Below are 25,568 nucleotides of genomic sequence, written 5' to 3'. Positions count from 1 at the left end.
AAGTCCACGCCAGCATACAGAAAACCAAACACACGCAGACCGGACAGAACAGTTACCCATACAAAGCCACATAAACAGAAATAAAACGTTCCAAAGAAAAGATGGTTAAAAGAAAAAGAAAAAGTGCAAACACGGGTGTTTCAAAGTGCGACATCATTGCCGTAATGGTAACGGTCACCATCGAGAGGCAATGGGTCTGAAAGGGAACACGGCTGGCCTTGGCACTGTACTTACTTCCATATTGCTGTCTAGCGATCCTGCACTGCTCCTGCGGCCTCGCTTGCCTGCCCAGGACATGCAACACCACAGGGTTAGAGACCGCACAACCAACACACCACTTTGTCTCTCAACACAGAGCGGATGGGAAGGGTTTTTTCTATTGAACAATAATGAATGCAGCATGTCTACGGCTACATGTTCCTGTCTACTGTACCAGACACTGACTGACTGACTGACTATTCTATGGGTTTATGTTAGGGGTGTAAATCAAAGCCTCCATGACGATACGATACGTTATCGATTTCTTAAAGCAGGGATTCGATTATTTCCGATACTTAAGAATTCCCCACGATACGATGCGATTTGATTAGATTTTTTTCAATTACTTTTCCACTACTATTATGTTATGGAGCTAGGGCATTGGACAGGGGCAAGCGATTCGATTACGGTATTTTCGATACTTAAGAATGCCCCATGATACGATGCGATTCGATTAAATTGCCGGCCGATACATTGATGCATCGATACATTTCGATTATTATTTACACCCCTAGTTTCTGTAGAGGAGAGAGGAACTGGAGGGAGGGGAGAGGAGCATGTGGGGGAGAGAGAGCACAGGGTCTAGTGGTATAGGAGGTGTACTGGGAGGCTGAGCAGGCAGCTAGAAGATTCCAAATCACGTACAGATGCGCATTGCTGTTACTATGGCAGCACGGCCTAGAAAAGCCTATTACCCACAGGAAAAGAGACAGGGCAGCAACGCTACGTGGCTACACTACAACAGAAACAACATCAGTTAAAAAAAAAAAAAAAAAAAAACTGGCAGGACACTTTCAAAATCGGAACCTAGGGGAGTGTGAAACAAGGCCTTGGATGGAAGTAATAAAATCCTGTGCCAAGACCCAAAGGCGTATATCCGGGAAGAGTACACGTCACAGAAGCGAGGAAATAAAACATTTGTTTTTAACGAAAATGTCTGTATCATTACTGCATGAATCATGTCGAAGGAGCGCAGCCATATCTAAACTGTATGGTTGAAGGAAGTTAAAAGTGAAGGGAGGCTGTAGAGCAGTGTCTACGTTATTCACAGGGGAGATTACATTGTTAAGTAACATGGCTTAGCTTCCCTGTGGTGCGATCCATATCTACAGGACTATCTACAGGAACATTATTCTCTTCTTTGAACACTGTCAGAGTTATCTTGAAAGCAAACAGCACTCTCTGGTCGCAGGCCCAGAAAGATAATGGCTTCTCCGACAGCACAATTTGCGTAACCATCATGGCTTGGGTTTTGAACAATCTTTACGATCTAACCCTAATCTGCAATTAGAGAGCATATGGAGGGAGAGGAATCAAGCGAAAGTTAGCATAATTGACTCCCAAATCACACATGATGTGGTAATCAAACGGGTAGACTTTCATATATATTCTGCTCAGGCCTCCTCGGGCTGTACCTTCCAATTAGTTGACGACAGCTAATCTGCATTTTTAGCCCGTGATAAAATCTCCTATGTCGTATCATCAAATGCATCTAATGAAATGAGACGGGCATGATCACAGGATCCATTTATAAAACAGCGCCAGAGTCGGGATGACATGCCAAGTGTCTTCATACCAAATGAAACCTGGGAAAAAGGGATATGCCTGATGACGAAATTCGATTTGTCAGTTCAATAATAATACAAAAAAACCTGCACTGAAACTCCAAGAGAACAAGAAGATGCATTTTGAATGCAAAAGAGGCCAATCAGAAGGCAATTTTATTGTGAATAAGGTCAATCAGAATAGCTCTTCGCTGTTCATAAAAATGTCTTCACATTGAACCGACTGCCTTTCAAGGAGTCTCTACTAAGCCCTGACAATTTGACCCATCTTGGAGGATAAATTGGACTGTACAATTGCAGCATGTGTGAGTGTGTGAGGTGTAGACGCGTATTTGAGTGTATGTAAAACTCAACATCAATTCATGTCTTTCCAATCAGCATCCTGCCAGCATTATACATCATGAATGGGAACTGACAGTAGAGAAGTGTGTGCACTAGCCCATTACATCGCTATGAACTATTGGACGCTGGATGCTACAGATAGGGTTTTCAGGCCGACCAGAATGGAGCCGGTGCCGGTGCTCGCACCAGTTGCGTTCTGCACGAAAGTGCCTATCTGCGAACCGGCCGTGTTCATACCGGGCTCTGAACTTTTTCCGCACGTGACTGCGTTACCTGTATGAACCTGCTGACGGCCACATGGTCGTCATGGTTCACAGAGAAAAGACAAGTATTTTCTGGTTCACATTGCGAACCAACTTTCCGGTTCACGAACGCTAATATCTGTGGTGTGAACACGATGGTCGTTTCGCAATTAGGTGCGTGAAAGGGCACCGGCACAGTTCTCAGTCGGTCTGAATGCACCTAGAAGGAACCAGCTATAGAAGGTCATTTTTCAGTGGCTACTTCTAGCAGAGGTGGTCATACCAAGTTGACAAAGCACAAGTCCTGTCATGTATTCCCTCCTTGATCATACTACCAAGCTCATCTGCCTAGCTTAGGAGTTGTGCTAATTAGGATCAGCTAGTTTAGTGATTCGTCTGGAAGAAATATGCGACAGGAGTTTTACTTTCTGAAGCTGGCACGTCCACCTCTGGCTGGCTACTAAAGACACCTGAATTGGGCCTGACCTGACAGGATGTAGAGGTCGTCTCTCCCGAGCCTGATGATTTGAACCTCACCTGCGTCGGACAGGTCACGCAGTGAGCTACTGAGCGCGCTCCGTTTAAGCCCCTCCCCAATAGCGTAGCTGTCGTCCAGGCTGGCGCGGCTCAGGTTGCCGTTGCCCGTGTCCTTCTTGGTCTGGGACATGCTGGGACGCACCACGCCCTTCTGCTTCTCCAGCTCCGCTGTGGGCAGAAACACACGCGTGGACACAGACACAGATGCACACGCGCGCACACACACAGACACGCACACACGCGCGCAAACACGCGCGCGCGCACACACACACACAGACACACACACACACAGACACATGCGCGCACACACACGTACTCACATACACACATGCACGCGCACACACACACACACACACACACACACACACACACACACACACACACACACACACACACACACACACACACACACACACACACACACACACACACACACACACACACACACAAAACCAAGCATAGACACACATGCGGACACGTGCAGACGCACACTCACACAGAAATACACGCATACAGACCCATGCACGCACACATGCACATACAAACACACACACACACACACACACACACACACACACACACACACACACACACACACACACACACACACACACACACACACACACACACACACACACACACACACACACACACACACACACACACACACACACACACAACCAATCAGCAACACCTTACCACTTAAACAGAAACAAAGTGCTTTTGTACTGAAGATATTCAAGAGATATTAACAATACATTCCCTTGAATTACATATTAATAACAAATTAATTCGGGTCAAAATCACTAGATAGTGATGGATGTTAAGACAACATTTCCATCAAACACTTTTTCATCCACACAATTACACAAGGCACTTGGATGTTAAGACGGCAAAAGGTGATGTGTTTGTCTCTAAGCCCTCCGGAGTGTGTTGTTGAGGCTACTGCATCTGTTCTCCAGTGAATGAGTTTGAGGTTATATTATGTTTTCTCATCCCAAGCTTCATATCTCTATTTTCATCCCACTGCACAACATCTTCACTCAAGGGCTCAGATGCTGAGACAAAAATACACCCTGTTCAAAAGCTTTATTTTAGCATCTCCGGAATATGAAAACAATACCGTTCACCTCTTCAATGAGATAAAAATAGGGTTTCGTTTCACTGGCATTACAAGTGAAATCAGCAGTAGCCTATACAACTTATACTAATCGTTTTAAAGTAAGAAAAAAGTCCAACCCATGACCTCTCCGTCGAAAACATAGTTAACGCACAACACACATCATTTTGTGTTCGAAGGGATTTCAGCTACACACAACGTTACACAAAAGCCTTGTATGAGGTATTGTTTAAAAGTTACAAAAGCCCAACAACCCATCCTTAAAATTTACTGACCAAAAAGATGTGTTAAGCACCTACAGTAAGTTTGAAAAAACTTTTAAATCACTACCGTGGGCTGTAAAGAGAGAGGAAAAAAAACGATATTGAATCGAAGAGGCAGAACACCACCTGTGGGAGGATATGAGTTATAGTGGCCATGACTGCCTTGTGGGGCCGGGGGCGGCCGAGTGAGGGATGGGGGAATGAAGGGGAAGAAAAAGAGAAGGAGAGAGGAAAAAATAAACGATAAGAAAAAAAAGAGAAGAAGAAAAAAAAAGGTCCAGGGGCGCTCACATTCGATGCGATATTTCTCCATTTCCTGCACCTCGGCGATGGACTCCCTCAGGTCGTCCGTGAACTTCTTGCGGTCCTGGGGGTTGGGCGCGTTGAAGTTGATGAGGACTTTGATGTCGGCACCTGGGATGGCGGAGGTGAGCCGGATGCCATTGGGGTAATCTGTGAAACACGGGGAGAGGAGAGCTTAGAGCGTTTGGAGGGCGCAGATTACATAGCCTCCATTAACACACAGCCATGTACAGTACAGACACACATGCATTCACGCACACACACACACACACACACACACACACACACACACACACACACACACGCACACACACACTTGTGAGCATGCACACACACACACACACACACACACACACACACACACACACCCGTGAGCATGCACACACACGCACGCACGCACGCACGCACGCACGCACGCACGCACGCACGCACGCACGCACGCACACACACACACACACACACACACACACACACACACACACACACACAGAGAGAGAAGGGCCAGAGGGTAGACACTTTTAACAACTTCCCCTTAAATACCGCTGCTAAGAAGAGTAGTCAAGACATGAAACAGCTGTATGTGTTCGGCTCATGGGGAGGAAGGAAGCACTTCACGTCCCCCCCAAAAAAAGACATTTTGTAGTTTGTGTCTCGTGCCAAATCAGTACTTGAAATATCCTTTCTTAACAGTTCTATACCTCAACGAACAGGTTGCAAAAAGTTCAAGTACAAAAGTATATACATGTGGATTATAAACATTTACAAAAACAGTCACCCCTGCACATGGGACCCTTTTTCTTGAATAATCTCTTATTGCATTAACCAAACTGCACATTGTTTGTGTGCATTGCTAAGCCTGAGCCCCCTCTCCACTAAGGAAAATAAAATTCCTGTAAAACACTATGTGCTGAGGTCCCCAAATTCAAATGTACCCTGAGCAGTTTAAATCCCCTCCACACCACATGTTCTGGCATGCTCCAATCCACAGCTCTCCCCAAATATTTCTTTAGTGATATGTCTGTCAAATTTGTATCATGGCGAGATAAAGGGAGAGGGTGGGTGGTGCAAGAATAGGCCTATGTATCCTCACATTTTTAAAAAGCACCATTGTACAGTACCATTAGTACCATACAAAACAATATTATACTTAAGCAATATGACCCGAGTGGGAGGGATGATGTGCACTGACATCCTCCCTGGTGTGGTTCGGCCATAGGCACCACCTAGACATCATCCTCCTTACCGACGCGTAGAATGCCAGTAGAACGCGTCTCATCCAATCAGATATTGCAAAATAAATTGACCGGATCTAGAGACTAGGATAACTTTGCATCTCCTGCGACCTTTCCACCGTATTACCCCATTTCAATGTTTTTCATGCTCCCAAAGCATCTCTGGTCTGCTAGTTACTATTAGTCTGCCCCTGCTGCCCTACAAAGGCAAAGTGCAGTAACTAACCCAACATTGAAAAATGCCTTTAAAGCCTTGATATTCGGTTGGGTATTGCAGTGATGGCAAATTCAGCATAGCAATATCTCTAGAAAGGGACGCATTTGGACCGTAAGGCTTTGTCACAAGATAAAGGAGGTGTAATGAAGACCACTTTCAGTCTAAGCTCAATTTGGACAATTTACGTAGTTACAGCACTTTCCCTTTGTGGGGCAGCACAGCCCTTCTGAATTAGCCTGCGAAATCCCATGCTGCTTTGCACGATCACTCTGATCTAAAAGACAGCATGGATTCTACCCCAAAAGCGGGATCCTGAGCGAGGGAGCCAATCAGAGCGGGGAGGGGTGGAAAGGCAAAGACACGTACTACTTGACAAATGGAAGCTTGCAGTATGTTTGAATAGATACAATACAATTGGCTATGGGATACATATGCCAAATGATACATTGACAGTGCCCAATAAATGGCCTAGGAAAAGGGTAAACCACACCAATTCCTACGAGAAAATGCATAGGTATTTATCAAAATAACAATTGCATTAGCCGCGGCTATTAAAGGATAACTTTCAATATGCTGTCGTATTGCTCACGATACCCTTGACTTGTCGGTACCCGGTGATGCTGCATTTTTCGACTCAGCCCTTCACGAGATTTGAGCTATTCTAATGGGGGCAGATTTTGGTTACATTAAAAACTTTCTTAACATAGGCCTTCTCCAAATATTATCCCAAAAGTTATCGCTGTTTGCTAGTTGTCTGCTGATGTTGCATAGCCTTTTGGATGTTATTGGGAATAAATCAAGATCTAAAAAAAAATGTAAACATACGCCTGCCCCAATTACAATGACCAGGATCTCGGAAAAGGCTGAAGAGAAAGAAAAAAAAACTCAGGTACTGACAAGTTCAGGGTAGTGTGAGCATTACAACTGCATGTTGAAATTGGCAGAAGATTTCCTTTAAAATGGAAAGTTTCCTTCATGGTTGAGAGGCACTTACACTGATTCTCAAACAGCAACACCTGCATGCCGTAGAGGGAGAAGGACTGCCGGAAGCTGTACGTCACCGAGTTCTTCTTCTTCTGGAAAATCTTGGTGACCTAGATGAAGGAGAAGAGAGGAGAGGAGAGGAGAGGCAAGGTAGCCATTTTAGGCACCGCCATCTGGTATTGTTTACCGTGGTGTGCGGAAACCTGCTTGGTTAGCCACCCCTGAAACTCGTTGAAGATGCCTCAGAGTGTTAGGCATATGGCTACAACGTGCTGAAAAGTGTGTGTGTGTGTGTGTGTGTGTGTGTGTGTGTGTGTGTGTGTGTGTGTGTGTGTGTGTGTGTGTGTGTGTGTGTGTGTGTGTGTGTGTGTGTGTGTGTGTGTGTGTGTGTGTGTGTGTGTGTGTGTGTGTTTAGTGTGTCTAGTGTGATCTTACATGTACTATGCATGTACACCATTTTCCATGTACTTGATGTACACAGATGGTAGATTTGTGCGCGCGCGCGCGCGCGTGTGTGTGTGTGTGCTTTTGTGTGTGTTTGTGTGTGTGTGCCTTCGCGAGCGAGTGTGTGTGCGCATGCTTCTGCATGTGTGTACACGTTGCACTCGTACGTACCACGAGCAGATCGTTGAAGAGGAAGATCTCTCTCTGGTGCAGGCCCAGCTTCTGTGGTTTGTTGGGGTCCGGCACCTCGAACAGCCGACAGTAGCAGACCAGCCGGCGATGAGGCTGGGACAACACCTGCAACCGGACAGGAAGTCAAGTCAAGTCAAGTCAACTTTTATTGTCACTTTCTTCATATGCACAAGTCATACAAGGAAAAATGAAATGACGTTTCTCGCTATAACCTGCCAAGACATAGACATACACAGGAGGCAGGACTGAGATTTTACAGACTGACATAGAGTGCAAAGACAGGACAGGTAACAGTGAAGGACTGGTAACAATAAGTGATTAATGATAAATACAAATGAACATTTAACATTGAACACATTGAAGACATACACACATTCAGATTTACAGCCACACTGCTCAGTGACACACTGATACGTATTGCTGTGAAATGAACAGAGTCAATTGGTTTTTAAAAAGAGGAAATGGTCATTTTAAAGGCGGTGGTGGATACTTACACATCCAAGGCCATGATGAAGTGAGCCGATCTAGGAAGAAAAGAGAGAGAGAGAGAGAGAGAGAGGGAGAGGGAGAGGGAGCAGGAGACAAAATTAGGAGAGAGAGCGGTAAAGGTACAGAGAGCGAGAGAGAGAGAGAGAGGTAAGAAGTAGCACAGTTAACGGATCGTCAGATGAATAGCAGAAGGGACCAAAAATGAAGGTTAAGGATGTATGTGAGGCAGGCAGGATTTGCCTGCGAGTCGTCCTAACAGAGCTAGACTGGGGGAGAAACAAGGCCCAGGCACTTTTGGCTTTAAGGGGCCCGTCATAATTAGTGGCGCAGAACTGACTCACCAGTGTGCCCTTTGTGGAATTTACATTCCTGAAAATAGGGGCCCATGAGGGTGCGGGGCCCACTGGGAAATTCCTGCTATGCCAGATCGCCCGTCCAGCCCCGAGTCCTAATGATGCAAGTTTACTATAACATAAATACTCATGGCAGCAGGAAATCAACATGTTGGCATGTCTGTATTTGTATGCACTTGTGTGCAAATGTGCTTACTAAGATGACTTACACATTATGTATGCATGTATTCTGGTGTGTGTGTTTTGCACACGTGTGTGCATGCGTGCGTGCACTAGCCATCTTCCATGTGTATCATACTAAGTAGCTTGTGAGAGAAGTTAATGAGGGCAAAAGCTGCTGAGTTTTCCTCCCCACACAGCAGTCTGCATGCTTGCATTTCTGTGCGTGTGTGCGAGTGTGTGCGTGTGTGCGAGTGTGTGTGTGTGTGAGAGAGAGAGAGAGAGAGAGAGAGAGAGAGAGAGAGAGAGAGAGAGAGAGAGAGAGAGAGAGAGAGAGAATGTGTGTGTGTGTGTGTGCGTACCTGTGCGTGTGTGTGAGCACGCGCGCGCGCGTGTGTGTGTGTGTGCACGCATGTACACATGTTATGTGTCTGTGTTCTAGGTTAGGAGCGATGACTAGGTCTCAGCACAGCCAGAGAAACCCAATTACTGCGCTCCACAAAGGCCTCCCCAGCAGGCGGAGCAGCAGGGCTGTGATGAGCAGCCAGGAGCCAGGCACACGGCTACTGCAGGCGGCCATTACCCAGCCATAACAAGCCATCAAGCCACAAATGGTCGCCATTACAACCATGAGAAAAACACTACATGGACTCGTAGCTGCATTAGTACCACCTGAACAAGACAAAGTAGCATATCTATACTGCTCTTCATATCAACTTCTCTCTTCATATCAATCTCTCTATTCGTCCACACCGTACACCCCTTTATCCCGCTCTCTGTGTCCTGGTCTCTTTAAATCATCATCGAGGTTTCAAATGATCTTATGCTGCCCACTGTACCATTAACAGAGAAATTTAGGCACTAAATCATGAGTATCATATTAAAACAGCTAAGATATCCTCTAGTAACACCTGCAGATTGTCATCTCAATCGCTTTGCTCATATCTTTATATCCATCATCTCTATTACTACATACTCCAAATTTTTACTGCAGGCCTTTTAGACTTTTGGGCTTTTTATTGCAATAAGTTTCATTTAGCAGATGATTTTCTCTAGCGTGAGTTACAACAGAGGACATGAAAAAGCTACAAATCTGGATGCTGCTGTCACTGTTTGGCGGCATTTTGCTATTTATACCTTCAATTCCTATTAATACATTTCGTTTTGTTAGCGCCACCTGAGGAGTGTGTTGTGGTACACGGAAGGCCTGGAGCGAGCCGTGTCCTTATATTCAATTAATGACTGGGGAGACACAAGCTGTGGCAAACAAGTCACAGAGGTACTGACATTCTCTAGGCCTTCCAACCTTATTAAAGATTCAAACACGAAAAACAACACAATTCCTCCAACTGTAAACTGCCGCTAACCTTAAAACTATAAGTGTTTTTTTTCCAACGGAATTACGCAGGAGTTCAAATGAGGATGGGAATTGCACTACCTACATTTGTACAGAAAGGTCACCATGGAAATGGAGGGTATCTGTGTGCTTGTGTGTGTGAGTGTGTGTCGAAATGAGCATTAACATGAATTGTAATGTCAAATGATGAACAGTTTAAATGTTATGTTTTGTGAGAGTGGCACACCATAATGCATGCTTGTCTCATGGTGTGGCATCACATAGCTGACAGAGTGAATGAGTGAACTAATGAGTGAATGAGTGAACTAACTAACTAAACGGTAAGTTTGTATTCTGTATGCCAAAGGTTAGTGGTGTATTTGGATGAAGAAGACTGCCATACAAAGGTTTAAATGCAACTACATATTTTGTCCAAATTGAGTTTAGACTGAAAATAGTCATCATAACACCTCCTTTATCTTGTGACAAAGACTTGTTCTCCAAATGTCCAAATTTAGAGATGTTGCTATGTTAAATTTGCAGTTACTACAATATCCAACCTAAAACCAATACTTTGAAGGCCTTTTTTTCAATTTCAATGTTGGGCTCGCTACTGCACTTGGCCTTTGTGGGGCAGAAGAGCGCCATGAAGGTCTCCTGAGGATGCATCACTTACTGGCTTCTTTCCCACAATGAGCTTCTCCACCTTCTGGACCTGGGAGACGTGGTCCTCGTTGGTCTTCAGCTCACGCTTCCTGATGCGCTCGTAGATGCCAATCAGCATCTCCCGCGGAATGTCCTCGCCATCGTCCACACCTGGTCATGTACAAAGCACGCACACATGCACGCACACACACACATGCACACACACATGCACACACACACACACATGAACGGACGGACGGACACACACACACACGCAAGCACGCATGCACACACACACACGTACACACACATACACACACAGAGCCATTCATCCACATGCATGCACACACACAAATATGCGCGCGCACACACACACACACACACACACACACACACACACACACACACACACACACACACACACACACACACACACACACACACACACACACACACACACACACTCCCACACACGCGCACGCGCACACGCACACACACACACGCACACGCACACACACACATAAAGAGGGAGAAAAAACAAATCAGAGAAATTATTTTTCCACTCACGCCTTCACTGGTCATTTCTGATTTCCAATTAACACTGCTTCAATAGACAGCGAAATGAATCACCCAGACCATGCAGTTTTCATGAACGCAGCCTTTTGCAATCTCCATAAACATAAAGTCCTGTCACAGTCAAAAAGAGCGGGACAAAATATTAGCTTTGCTACAATAGTCATGAAGGCAGGGCCCATGACTTGCAAAAAATATTCTTATCTCCATGAGCACAGCCATTCATCAACCCTACGCGCGTGCGTAAAATGCAATTAGACTTTTTCTTCAAGCACGGACCTCTCATGCCGGGCGTGACAAATCTCTGTGCATTGGCCTGCAAGGAAATGGTCATTTTTTTGGAGGCAGTGTGTGTGATTTGAATAAAACACGAAGGCAGATTTGTTCTTTATATTCACTTCAAAGTACGAGTTAGGTGGGGAAAAAATGCACCTGTATTTTTTGCTGATAGCGCAGAAACAATTCAGATTGTCAGATAAAGTCTTACCAAAAAATATTATGAGGTGAGAAGCTAGTTTTTTTAGGTGGAATTACTGCTGGATAGGAGTTCTTTATCCTGCCTCACAGACACACAGAGGAGCACTGAGAAGATCCCTTTTCTCGGTGCGGTTATACTGTAAGCATTGCCCTTGGTGCAAAAACTAAAGATGCAGCTCAAAGCGGTGGTGGGGTGGATGGCAGGGTCGTTAACATTTCTGTCCGGGCCCAGGACAAAATCATCTGAAAAGGCCCCCTCTCAATGCATACAATTTATGTAATGGGGTCCTTATTCTGAGGCCTGGCACAACCAGCCCATTTGTCCCCCCTCTGCTGTCAGGCCTGTGTGGGGAGAGGGGGAGATTACACTCACTTCCCAGGGCTCAGCACTTTCCCTCCAAGCATGGCCATCAGCGCTGCATTTAAACAGCAAATTACATTGACTTGATTCTCTCTATTCTCGCACTCTAAAGCAACCCAGGCTCCAAATGAGGGCACTTGGTTACCCCAGACGACTGCAGCAGGTTTGCGTGTGCCTTGCTCCGAGGAGGAAACTGATTCCATGATTCTGGAAGGTGCACGGCACGCTGAATGAAATTAATGATGCCTAGCGTAGCGACTGCTAAGTAGCTGCGTATAGATCAAAGGAAGCGGCGCGTCTGTGCTGTAAGTAAGTGAGTAAGCCTGCGCTGTGATATTAGCCAGGGCTATGAGATGAATACGGCGCTCTCTCATGGAGAAGCTAATCAGTGTAAAGCATGTTCTTGCTGATGCACTCATCTTTAGCCTGTGCTCATACAGCAAGGCAAGATTAAAATGACTTGGGCATGATAAACCGGTCCTTGTGTGTGATTGCAGCTGATTTAATAGGTGTGCGTGTGTGCGTGTGTGTCTGCATGTGTGTGTGTGTGTATTAGGGTTTAGCACCACTGCTGGAGAAAGGGCCCTGGAATATGTCATCCAGAGTAGATGCTTACTGAACTGCCTTTTTATAGAGCTTTCTCACACTCACTGTATAGTGATCGAAAGTGGTTCACAATGCAATGCCTGACATTGACCTGTTTCACACAGCGATTGTGGAGGCTGCCATGCAAGCTGTCCACCAGCACACTGAGAACAGCAGGCTATGGGGTCTAATTCCTTGATCAAGGACACTTGAATTGAACTAGGAGCACTGATTGACTCCTTGGATTGGGCTGGAATTGAACCAGTGACTTCTTGGCCGATTACTTCAGCTCCCACCAGCGACCTCTTACTTACGGTAAGTATCAGATACTTACTGTAATTTATCAGGGTCATTAACCATGGGCTTTACGTGTCCTTTGCCAGATCATGTCTCGTTCACACACCTGTGAAGACTCCTATTCATACAGGTTACAGGCATTGCTAATCAAAAGAGTTTATCTGTGAGCTCTCTTCTCCGGAAAGGTGATGAGTCGCTTACCAGTAAACTTAACAGGTTAACATGGCCCGCTTCTCACCTCTGAGGTTCTTGACGAAGTCCTCCAGCTTCATCTTCCTCTCGGGCTTGACGTTGGGGCTGTACATGTCCGTGTTGAGGAGGATGATGGCGAACGCCAGGATGAAGATGGTGTCCGGGTTGCGGAACTGACGCACCACGCCGGGGTTGCAGATGCAGTAGCGCTGGCTAACAGGTGTTAGAGCAGAAAAGAACAGAACAACAGAAGAGGAGAAGACCGAAAAAAAAGAAAAGAGAGAGGGGAAAGATAAAAGTAATGGGATGAGAAACACAAACGACACACACGTATGAGGCATCATCACTCTAAGAGACAAGAAAATCAATAGTGCCTCTTGCTAGGTGAGTAATTGGGCCCGAGCGCTGCTTGACAGACCCTTCCCATAATTGCTGCTGGAGCTTGCTCATCCCTCCCTGCCTGCCTGCCTGCCCGCCCGCTCGCCCGCCCGCCCGTCCGCTCGCCTGCCCGCCTGCCCGCCTGCCCGCCTGCCAGCCTGCCCGCCTGCCTGCCTGCCTGCCTCCCTCACCATGCTTGCCAGACATTTCAGGGAAATGATTTAAAACGACAGGAGCACTTGGGGGTTCTGAAAATCGCGGACGGCGGTCTTAAGCGCTTCAAAACAGCAGGGCCCACGATAATCTTTTTGCCAGTGGACTTGCTCTGGTGGGGAAACACAGTCGATTATCATCTGTTGTTGTTTTCCTTCTGCTCAGTCTGTACCCACCCCGCCCTGGTTCGTGATGTATTATGGGCTAAAATCAGAGCACGGCTTCCTTGGTGGGCATTGATCGACGCATATGTTGTTAGAGTAGAAAGAGGATTCTGTCTTTCTGTGTATAATGACAATTAATGAATAGAATAGGAAACAATGAAACGCCAGCCTGCTTTTTTTCCCATATGCTTTAGTCAATAAAGAGCAATACTGAGACTAGCCCACACATCAGTGAGGCATGAATGTGGGGCAGACAGTCATTAAAACAGACAGGCCAAAAGAAAATACATTTCAAAAAATTCTGAAGAGGGTAAGAGCTTGTGTGGAGCATTTGGTGGAGAGAGAGAGAGAACGTGAGACAGAGAGAGAGCGCGCGCCGCGCGCGAGAGAGAGACAGAGACAGAGACAGAGACAGAGACGTGTGTGTGTGTGTGTGTGTGTGTGTGTGCGTGCGTGCGTGTGTGTGTGTGTGCGTTTGTGTGTGTGTGTTTGTGCGTGTACCGACCTGTAGGCCTCTATGAGCCTCTCCACCTTCTGTGCCTCGCCCTGTACTCTAATGTGGGCCTGGAACTTCCGTAGAGCCTCATCCAGCTCCATAGCCGAGAAGTCCATCTCATCTACCACACAGCTGTGAACACACACACACACACACACACACACACACACACACACACACACACACACACACACACACACACACACACACACACACACACACACACACACACACACACACACACACACACACACACACACACACACACACACACACACACACACACACACAAATCATTAGTACATTTAATAGAAATGTCCCCATTTTATCCCAATCTTTGTCATTCCTAATGAATAACAACATGCCAACAACATCAAGAACACTCTGTATAGAGGAATATGAATACATGGAATAGAACAGAATAGAATAGAATAGAATAGAATAGAATAGAATAGAATAGAATAGAATAGAATAGAATAGAATAAAATAGGTAGCCTTCATTGTTATTATACACAATACAATGACATTAGAAGCTTCCCTTCTAGGTGCACACAAGAAAAGTATGAAGAGATTTAAAAAAAAAACGTGCAGGCCCATCAGGCCCACCATGTGCTTGATCACAGTGTGAGATACAGCCAAAGGCTTCACTTGTTCAGCAGCGGCATGTCTGCTTGAGTTAAATCAAGAGTGAATAACTTGGAGAGAGACGTGGATCATCGTGATGGCTCAGCTCCAGTCAGACGTGAGGTGTGAAGGAGAAGAAGTGATGGGCACGTGGGCTACTGGAAACAAAGAGCAGCCCACATTTTGCTTGAATACTCTGGAGCCTAACAACTCACCTCATCTCTCTCTCTCTCTCTCTCTCTCTCTCTCTCTCTCTCTCTCTCTCTCTCTCTCTCTCTCTCTCTCTCTCTCTCTCTCTCTCTCTCTCTCTCTCTCATATCCAGGCAGTTAAGCAAAATGCGTCTGGTTGAGCGCTTTATCTATGTATTACCCTAGCAGCAGTATGATGACGGCCATTTAATACAGTATCTCCCGGGAGTCAAAATAATAATGGGACTGGCTGTCAACAGATGACCTGGGCAGATACCGCGTGTCTCCAGCAACATTCATTTCATATTCGTCGTCCCCCTTTTTCCTCGCTGCTGTCTCCAATCTAATAGGATCACTAGCGTGTGAAGGTTTTGGGAAAAAAAGAAATGTGGAAAGGAGTCAGGGAATGTAACTATGCTAGCTTGCTTTTCTTTTAGCGTTTTACTGTTCAGCCATGAGGGAGAAGAAACTGGGAAAGATAGATTAGGGAACAAGAGTTACCGCCCAGGGAACAATAATTACAGCAATGGGCCTTAATGTGATCCTATTAAGCCTATTAATATAAGATAAACACTTTCTATGGTGTATCACAAACTACTGTAGGTCTATATATTTGCATGTGTTTTATAGACCTACTGCATTCTTACTAGGTGATACGCATTGTATGTGATATGCATTGAATACAATGGGTCTCTGTTTCTAGGGTGCATAGCCTACTGTTCCAAGTAAAACACCAATTCAATCACAAATCTAATCACAACATAAAAACATTACACTATGCAAACATAACACTATGCAAAGTGAAAGTGAAAGTGAAAAGTGAAAGCCCAATTGGGAAACTCCAACTCCCATTGTCATTGTGACACAGCACTCCACAGCACACAAGTGAACACTACACATTGCACACAACAAAATTGCATTTATGCCTCACCCGTGCAAGGTGGCAGCCCCCAATGGCCCCCCAAGGGGACAGTGCGGCGGGACGGTACCATGCTCAGGGTACCTCAGTCATGGAGGAGGATGGGGGACAGCACTGGTTAATCACTCCCACCACCAACCTGGCGGGTCAGGAGTCAAACAAGCAACCTTTGGGCCACAAGTCGCCCTAACCGCTTATCCATGACTGCCCTAAGCTTATTCAAAAGACGCATGTACTGTAAGCTGCATGTAAAATACCTTAAAAGGCTACTCTAAGAAGGCTTAATCTTCTGCAGATTTAGGAAGGGATACCAATCGAAAGTGGAAACAACATATCATTTGTGACCAATATTCCCAGTGCTGCATACAGCAACAGGCTCGAATAATGGAATGTAAAAGTATAGAAATAGTTCCAAATTGACTCTGGCCTTTTTTCAGTGACGTCATATGGCGTCCTATTAAGATAAGAGACCCATTAAGATAGAGACACAGGAAGTCTTTTCTGGTGACTGGTGGTATTTGAGGAGACTTCCAGAAAGTGACTGGCACACTTTAATGGGAAGATAGCGGAGTACGCGTGGGTGTATTTAAGCACCCAGTGGAAGGATCTGTAATCCCAAAGCATTTAGAGGATCCTGTGGGCTCTGGTCTCCTCACAAGGCAAGCTATAAAACCACGAGGCCCCTGGGGATGGGAATGGGGGATTGTGGGGGTTGTGCAGAGTTAAATGTTGCAGTGTTAATACAACACTTGGGGAGTCAAGTTCAACACTCATCACGCTGGTCCTACTCTCTCTATTTACGGCGTGCATGTACGGGGAGGGTTTACCAACATGACAGTGCAAGATTTAAGGGAAGGGCATCAGTACTGACAGCTGACAGTCCCCATCCCTGTGTGTGTGTGTGTGTGTGTGTGTGTGTGTGTGTGTGTGTGTGTGTGTGTGTGTGTGTGTGTGTGTGTGTGTGTGTGTGTGTGTGTGTGTGTGTGTGTGTGTGTGTGTGTGTGTGTGTGTGTGTGTGTGTGTGTGTGTGTGTGTGCGTGTGCGTGCGTGCGTACGGGGCCCTAAGGCCCTGAGAATGAGACTAAAGGGGCGAAAGAGGAGATACGAGGACGGAAGAATTTCCCTGGATGGAAAAGGAAAAGGGAGGGCTGAGGACATTAGCACCAGTGAAGGACATTAGCACTGAGGACATTAGCACCAGTGAAGCCCCAGAGAGAGCCAGACACTCTCAGACCCAGACTAGGAGATGATAGACAGGCTGCACTACAGTGGAGGAATATCCCTTCCTCGAGAGGCTGAACTCAATTTCTTTGACTCATGTGGGGATGAAACTCAGCTATGCTGCTTTTAATCACAGATCCGTCCTTTTGAAAGGTGGAATGAAGTTTGAGTTACAAATTAATATTCTTACATTACTACATTCATTTATATTAATGTCATCCAATTTGAAAGGGATTTAAAAATGAAGTAATCACACCGCCGTACTATAGAGCAGAAAATTAAAAAGAACTGAGAGCTTTGAGTGACAGTGATATCAGTGCAGGGCTGCATGACTGCAGTTAAGACGTACCGTCTTGAAATAACTTACCTGGGCGCCCGTTCCATTTTCTTTTCAAGTGAATAAGCGTTAAGCTTTTAAGCATGCCAACTCCAAAATATATCCTACAAAGTTTGTACAATGTCTCTGTTATACTACTGAAAACCTTAACAGGTAACTGAACACAAGACAGGGCAGTGCATATTTACACTTCATTATCTAAACCTTTTTGTCGGCCCATTAATTTCAATTTTAGTGAAGTTGCATAGACATCCACTTGGAAACAAAGGCAAACCATCTGAGAAATCCAGAGAAGCCGACAGGAGGAGACAAATGGGTCAGGTGTCCAGGCTCAGGGAGAGAGAGGGGGGGCAGAGATGGGGTAATCATGGCATAGTACACCATGTGTTGGGTTGGGGGGGGGGCTTTAAGATGATTCTCTCCCAGGTCAGGCTAAAGCTGTCAGCGGCCTGGGAGGAATCGAAAGCAATCAGCAGGGCACGATAGCTGCAGAGAAGTTGGAACGCTGTGTTATTACAGAAGGTGTACACTTACTCTAGAACATCTCTGTTGAACTGTTTCTGCCGGTTGCCAAGGAACTCTCCAATCATCTGCCGGCTCAGCCCCTTCCTCTGCAGCAGGAAGTGAGCCACACCCACAGGCGTGTCGGGAACAAACCCCCTCTCGATCAGGTACTGGATACCTTTCTCCGGTTTCCTATAGGAGGAGAGGAAATTATCAAAGAGAGAGAGAGAGAGAGAGAGAGAGAGAGAGAGAGAGAGAGAGAGAGAGAGAGAGAGAGAGAGAGAGAGAGAGAGAGAGAGATTGTTAATGGGTTGTCAAAAGACAGTGGGAGAGGGAGAGGAAGAAGGAGATAAATGGAAAGAAAATGTAAAGAGAGAGGAAAGGGATAGAGAGGCAGGGAGGAAGAGAGAGAGAGGAAAAAAAACGATGACTTTGAGCGTCTCTTGAACTCTTTCAAAAGCCAGAGTGATGGATTTTAAGACTTTAAAGGAAGGAGCCTAGTTTATTTTTGCAGGAAGGAAGGGAGAGAGGGAGAAAGGGAAGGGAGGTGGTGGGGTGGGCAGGGTAGAGCTACTCTTCATCTTGTGTGATTAAACGGGAAATAATGGAGCGTGAAGAAATAAAAGCAAATCTACAATCATCCCAGATTATAGGCAGCTCTGCCTTCCTCCTAACAAAGTGTCTCTCTCTCCTATCCGCAAAATCAAACACCAAGAAAATGTGCGCCGCACACCCAGTCGTCTTTTCCACTTCCTTAAAGGAATGTATGCACACACACGCATGCATGCGTGCATACACACACACACACACACGCATGCATGCGTGCATACACACGCACACACACGCTAGCACGCACACACACAAACACACACACACACGCACACGCACACGCACACACACACACACACACACACACATACACACACACACACACACACACACACACACACACACACACACACACACACACACACACACACACACACACACTAGTGTCTATCTTTTTCAGAGTGTGTGCTTCTACAGATAGTCACACACAGTAAATACATACTGCAGCATAATCCTCCTGACACTAAACATAAAACACTACTTAACTGTGTACGCTTTAGAAAATAATATGTAAATACTGGGCTTCTGAAAGAAGAAGAAAGAAGAAGAAAGAATAAATGTGTACACACTTGATCCCTCACCGCAGTTCACACACAACTGATTGCACCTAATCAAAGCGAGTGCTTTAGAATAGCCTGAATGTAGAACTCATACTGAGACAAAAGCCACTCTACACTGATGACTACACAGCAGGGACTATGCATAGAACATGATGTGTAAAAACACAATCCCCACAATGGCAACCTGCATTTCCTACAAAAGCCACAAAGCAGTAATATCATGTTTTGAACTACTGAGTTTTGACCCACTATGAACAATACCTAGTAGAGCATTTAAACACTGTTTTAGCATTTAAACATTGTTTTAGTTGAAGAAGTGACTGATCTGGTTGTGGAAGACTGTATGCAACAATAAACTAACCTTAACATATACTGCAAGCGTTCAATTACAGTAGAAATATGTTAAATACTAACCCCAGCACCACCACTACTGCATGTAGTGTGCTAACATTTTTGGCCAATATAATGTACCATTTACCAATAAATAGCCATACTAGCGAATGTGAATAAAAGAAACCTTGACATGTACAGCAAGTAATATTGGTTTGAAAACACTATAGCACTAGCAAGAGTGCCCCTAGCACCACGGTGCCCCCGAGTGAGTTTATCATCTGACGTACTTGTTGAAGAGGTTGAGTCCGATGCGGTAGTGCCGCTTGCGGATGATGTCGTTGCTGAAGGCGGGCGAGTCCCAGCTGTTGCGCGTCTCCTTGTGGTAGGTGGTCTTGCTGAGCGTCTGCTCGCGCAGGCTGTCGCGCGACGACGACTCCGAGCTGCAGTTGATGGTGTCGTTGGAGTTGGACGTGCTGTTGATGCTGTCGTTGTCGCCGTCTGAGAAGTCCGACTCGGACTTGCTCTGCCGGTTGGCCGTCCCGTTGATGGCCAGGTGGCTGCTCTCCAGCTGCCGGGGCCGGTGGCGCGGCAAGGGAGGCTGGTGGGCGATACCCACGATGAGCTCGTCATCCCCGATGCCACCAACGCCACTTCGCGACGACGGGCCCCTGGGGGGCAGCTCTCGGTGGTGGGACCCACGCGAGCTACCGTGGGAGATATGCTTGGGGCTGCTCTGCTGGCTGGGTCCTCCACCACCACCACCACCACCACGTTCTCGCTCGTAGGCGTTCTGGCGTTTGAGCGAGCCCCGGTCCGAGCGGTCGCTAAGCTCCACCGAGCTGTCGCTGGGCGGCTCGATGGTGAGCAACGGGAGGTGGTCCACCCTCAGACGAGTCTCCCCGGGGAGCTCTAGGGACGGCGTGCTGTGGCAGCTGGTGTCCGTGTCTCCGCCGCCGCCGCCCTTGTCCTCTTTGTGCACCAGCGACCAGTACTCTTTGGACGAGGAGTTGTACGAGCGCAGCCGCAGGTCTGACTCGGTGCTGGAGGGCCGCTCCACAGCGTGCGGCGAGTGCGTGGAGAGCGGCAGCGGTGGCGACAACTCCTCCTCGTCGATGTAGAGCGTCACGTCGCTGTAGGACGCCGTCATCTCGTCCAGCTTGTGGTCCGAGCTGGTGCTGCGCGTCAGCGGCTTGCTCTGGTAGGTCACCACCTCTGTGTGACCCCCGCGCTCTAAGTCCTGCAGGTGGTGGTGGTGACCCCGACCAGAGTCGCCGGCTGACGGTGACGCGTCGTCGCCGTGCAGGCTGCGACAGTTCAGCGCGTCGTCGATGGACTCCGCTAAGGACTTGACCTGTCGGGAGAAGGCGTCCTCCAGCTCGGTGATGGCGTCGTTGAAATCGGCCTGGGCCGCGCCCGAGGGCGACTTGATGCTGCTGGGCACCACGGGCACCATGTCGCGGCACTCCGCCGACGACTGCACCAGGGTGCCCAGCTGCCCGCTCCCGCTGCCGTCGTCGGTGAGCGAGACCTGTTTGCCCTCGAAGTAGGAGCTGTGCACTTTCTCGGGCCCCTCGAAGGAGAACTGCATCCTCATGTTGGACAGGACGATGCGCCGGGACATGCGGTTCTCCGACATCGAGCTGCGCAGGCGCTCAAAGTTCTTGTTCATCTGGTACTGGCGGAAGGCTGTCTGGATGGTGCGGGCTGCATGGCGGGTTATGAAGCGTCCACCATACTTCCGCTCTAGCATCTCCACCTGTGGAGGGACACAGAGAGAGAGAGAGAGAGAGAGAGAGGGAGAGAGAAAGTAAGAGAGAGAGATAGAGAGAGAGAGAGAGAGAGAGAGAGAGAGAGAGAGAGAGACAGAGACAGAGACAGAGACAGAGACAGAGAGAAAAAGAGAGAGATGAGAGTGGAGGAGAGGGTGGGGGAGGAGAGGAGGGGAGGACGAGGGGAGGGGTGTAGAAGGTAAGAGTACAAAGGAAGGGAAATAAGAGGGTACGGCGTATAGAGAGAACAGGGTATAGAGAAAAGAAGAAGGGAAAAAGAAAGCAAAGGAGAGAAAATGAAAGATGTGAGATTTCACAGGGCTCAATTAGTCTAAATTAAGTTGCTCATTGATATAGACATATTCGCTGTCCTCATAATTAAATGATAAATGTGAATGAATGTTCTGAAAGACTACAGTATAGCATATAGTAGAGATCGGTATGAATATGTGCGTGTCTGTGAGTGCAAAAGAGTGTGCAACTGTGTACAGTATGTCCCTTTTTCACATGTCTGCCAGCATAATGATTGCTATTTGCTTTTCTACAGTAAAAGTCATCATCATTACAGGTTGAATGAAACTGTGACCGAAACATTACCAAATCTCTCTCTCTCTCTCTCTCTCTCTCTCTCTCTCTCTCTCTCTCTCTCTCTCTCCCCTGTGCTGAACACCAGACAGCACTAATTATATTTGCCCGCCTGGCAGGGGTGACTCTACCCAGTGGTGATGGGCAAACTAAACATCCCCAGCAGGTTTCTGTGTGTGTGTGTGTGTGTGTGTGTGTGTGTGTGTGTGTGCATTGTTCATGAGTAGCTGTGTGTGTGTGTGTGTGTGTGTGTGTGTGTGTGTGTGTGTGTGTGTGTGTGTGTGTGTGTGTGTGTGTGTGTGTGTGTGTGTGTGTGTGTGTGTGTGTGTGTGTGTGTGTGTATGTGTGTGTGTGTGTGTGTGTGCATGCGTGCGTGTTTGTGTCCATGTGTATGTGTGTGTGTGTGCGTGCGTGCGTGTGTGTGTGTGTGTGTGTGTGCGAGCGTGCGTGCATGCGTGCCTGCATGCATGCATGTGTGTGTATGTGGATTGCTGTGAGGGCCTGAATACAGTCTGGTTGCCACCCACCGCTCCTCACAGCTGGGCAAAGCACATGCGGAGGAGCCCCAATTAAGAGCCCTGCACTCTGGATGCCCATCAGCACAACATTCTCCTCCACTCCGGATCTGCTGAGGAGCTACAGGAACCACCATAATAGGGGGGCGCCACAATATCCAGGGCCACTGATAGCTTTGACCCGGTCAGGAGAAAGTCATAGCCCCCCCCCCATCCAAGGTAATAATACAAGGTAATGAGGAGGACCCAATTCTGGCCCCCTCCCTGTGCCTGTCACAACTAGGGCTGCACGATATCAGAAAAAAATCGATACGCGATAACAGCATGCAATACCTGGATAACAATATTTAAACGATATTAGAAATATAGCCGAGTGTTTTTCTTGTCATTGATTTGTCGGTCTGTGTGGGGGGCATGGATTTGGACATGGCGGGCTGGCGCATTTGTCGATATTCAGCTAGTGATTGGACTGCACAGAAATGTTTTACTTGTTGTTTTACTTAAGTCATTTTCGTGATGTGCATATCGCCACTTTTGATATCGCGATTTCGATACATTTTCGATATATTGTGCAGCCCTCAGAGACGTCCCTGAGATCTTCCAGCTTTCAACAAGCCTGAAAGAGTGCAGAATTATGGGCCAAATTTTTCTGTTATACGATTGCGCACTTTAATTCACTGGCATTTCAAGAAATCAATCAGAGGGTGCCCGAACTAACTGACTGCATCTCAGTCAACGTATAACAGTTAACATCAGTAAGTACTTTTCTTTTTTCACTTATGACCCTGGCACTGTTTGAGTAACAACATTTGCAGCATGCCAATGTGTTTCGGAGGGAATATTCATCTTGGCACAGCTGTGGAGACAGCTTCATCAAAATTTAATTTGCCTGTAATGGAGATTGACCTCCAAATAAAGGGTTGAGGTGCTAGAGAGAGTACTTGTGCTCAACGTTTCACCTCAGGGCTTGTTAGATCGACTAAACGGAGAGTAAATGCATTAAAAACACTTTCCCACACACATATGCATACGCATGCAGACAGGCACATGTGTGTTGTTGCACACAGTTCAATGACGTTTTAGTAGTAACACACTTCAGATTGGTGTAACCACAGCTAATGGCACTACTGTACGGATTACATATTTTTTGTTTGTTTTAGTGGATTATCTTAAAAGGATATTTTAACCATATTCTAAGAAGTACATTAATTATGAATTGCTAATTAATTTATTATCCATTTGCGATTGTTATACCACCTGACATCTGAGCCAAAAAAAACCCCGTCATTGGCCCACACACATATATGTGCCCACACGCATACTGTATGTGTGCCCAGGCGCGTGCATGCACGCACAAACACGCATGCACGTACGCACACACGCACACACACATACACATGTGCACGCACGCACACACACACACGCACACGCACACGCACACGCACACGCACACGCACACACACACACACACACACACATACAAACACACACACACACTATCAGCTGACAGACAGAGGGCTTTGAAGGTGAATGGTGCAGCTGGCAAAGAGGAACCTCATGTTAACTCTCAGTTAACTCATATCTCAATGAATATTTAAATATTTATGTCTTTTTACTGCATTTACGCAACATTTGGTTGAAAAAACAAAACAATTTCATCAGCACAAATCGATATTGAATTTATAGAAAATGAAGTTATATTAGTTGCCCTTGTAGTTATTGTATAAGGTTCTGCTATGGAATGTTATCATCTATAGAGCCAAGCACTGTTCTGTGAAAATATCTGTTTTGCTTGTTTACACATGCTACATTCAGAATCCAGTGTTTGGTTATAGGTTCCACATGGATGGCATTTTTTAAAATATCCATTTGAGGCTGCAAAAAAACACCACATATTGCAGTCACAAAATAGCCGCATTAGTGTAAACAGGGCCTTAGAATGTGCAGTACAGCAATGTACAATAAATACCATTATTACATGGCAGACAGTGGTTGTGTGGTTGAGGTTGGAGGGTGCGTTAGGGTAAGGGTGCATCTCTTACCTGTTTGTCTTGGAGGTCGGTGGAGAGCTCATAGCTCTCGGAGAGCGAGCGCGAGCGTTTGATGGCCTCCTCCTCGGCCTGTTTCCGCAGGATGGACTGCGAGTGCTGGAGCTTGGGCCTCCTCGGGCGCTGCCCGGGTATTATGTGGGCGTAGATGGGCGCCTCGTAGCGGTCCGACGCGATGCCGACCACAGTGCCGCCGCCACCGCCACCAGGGCTGATGAGTGCGCCGTGCGTCACGGGCCCGCGAGCGTAGCCGATGCCGCCTGCGTCCAGTGATGGGCCCAAGTCACCTCCTTGGGCATCACCCTCCACACTGTAAGGAGGACAGAGAGAGAGAGGGGGGGGGCAGGGTTAATGCTGGTCAACAGACTGACTTTCATCAATACATTGCAAAATTTCAACACAAAGAAAAACAGTTGGAAAGGTCGCACAGATGGAGAAAAAGAGATAGAGAGAAGAGGGAAAACAAGCAGATAGAGCAAGCGAGAGAGAGATAGTGCAAAGAGAGCGAAAAGAAAGCAAATGTTTACATTTCAAACAAGATGTCCGCAACAGACCTCACACAACGCCAAATAAATCCCAGGCTACAGCCCATTGAAAGCACCAAACACCTACAATAACTTCATGGAGGCAACCACACACAGAACTTTCCCTTCTAGCGTACAGTACATTCCTCTTACATCCTGAACACACAGTATAAAAACAACCAAGTACAATAACACACACTTGTCGACATACACTGTACAAGTGCTCAAAGGTTATGTAGAGACAGTAAATATTCTCTGAATGAAAACAAGCCACTACAGTGGGACAGTAATCCAACATGAGGCCAAGACTGACAAACGCCACCCTTTAGAATAACAACAAACTTCCTCAGCCGGAGCATGGTTGTACCGTGGTCAGATTTCTAGACCCACACTAGCAATAGAAAACGCCCACAC

The 25,568-nt window shown here is 46.7% G+C and overlaps 1 protein-coding gene across 8 annotated transcripts in view; it reads right to left on the bottom strand.

The window, feature by feature from the left end:
* The window catches only part of iqsec1b (IQ motif and Sec7 domain ArfGEF 1b), a 297,978-nt gene that overhangs the window by 7,400 nt on the left and 265,010 nt on the right, over positions 1 to 25,568 (bottom strand). For 4 of the 8 annotated variants that reach the window (XM_063215793.1, XM_063215795.1, XM_063215797.1 and 1 more), the window contains 12 exons: positions 24,625 to 24,940; positions 20,001 to 21,469; positions 18,242 to 18,403; positions 14,427 to 14,549; positions 13,213 to 13,379; positions 10,713 to 10,852; positions 8,194 to 8,223; positions 7,679 to 7,804; positions 7,074 to 7,173; positions 4,619 to 4,780; positions 2,894 to 3,112; positions 235 to 284 (listed from right to left, as the gene is read on the bottom strand). In XM_063215793.1, the coding sequence (XP_063071863.1) occupies positions 235 to 284; positions 2,894 to 3,112; positions 4,619 to 4,780; positions 7,074 to 7,173; positions 7,679 to 7,804; positions 8,194 to 8,223; positions 10,713 to 10,852; positions 13,213 to 13,379; positions 14,427 to 14,549; positions 18,242 to 18,403; positions 20,001 to 21,469; positions 24,625 to 24,940 (3,064 nt within the window). The remainder of the gene's footprint in view (positions 1 to 234; positions 285 to 2,893; positions 3,113 to 4,618; positions 4,781 to 7,073; positions 7,174 to 7,678; positions 7,805 to 8,193; positions 8,224 to 10,712; positions 10,853 to 13,212; positions 13,380 to 14,426; positions 14,550 to 18,241; positions 18,404 to 20,000; positions 21,470 to 24,624; positions 24,941 to 25,568) is intronic. The other 4 variants (XM_063215794.1, XM_063215801.1, XM_063215798.1 and 1 more) reach the window with 3 other exon arrangements.

This window comes from Engraulis encrasicolus, chromosome 14 (genome assembly GCF_034702125.1).
Source record: "Engraulis encrasicolus isolate BLACKSEA-1 chromosome 14, IST_EnEncr_1.0, whole genome shotgun sequence".
In the NCBI taxonomy this organism is placed as follows: Eukaryota; Metazoa; Chordata; class Actinopteri; order Clupeiformes; family Engraulidae; genus Engraulis; species Engraulis encrasicolus.
This window is presented reverse-complemented; position numbering and strand designations above follow the sequence as displayed.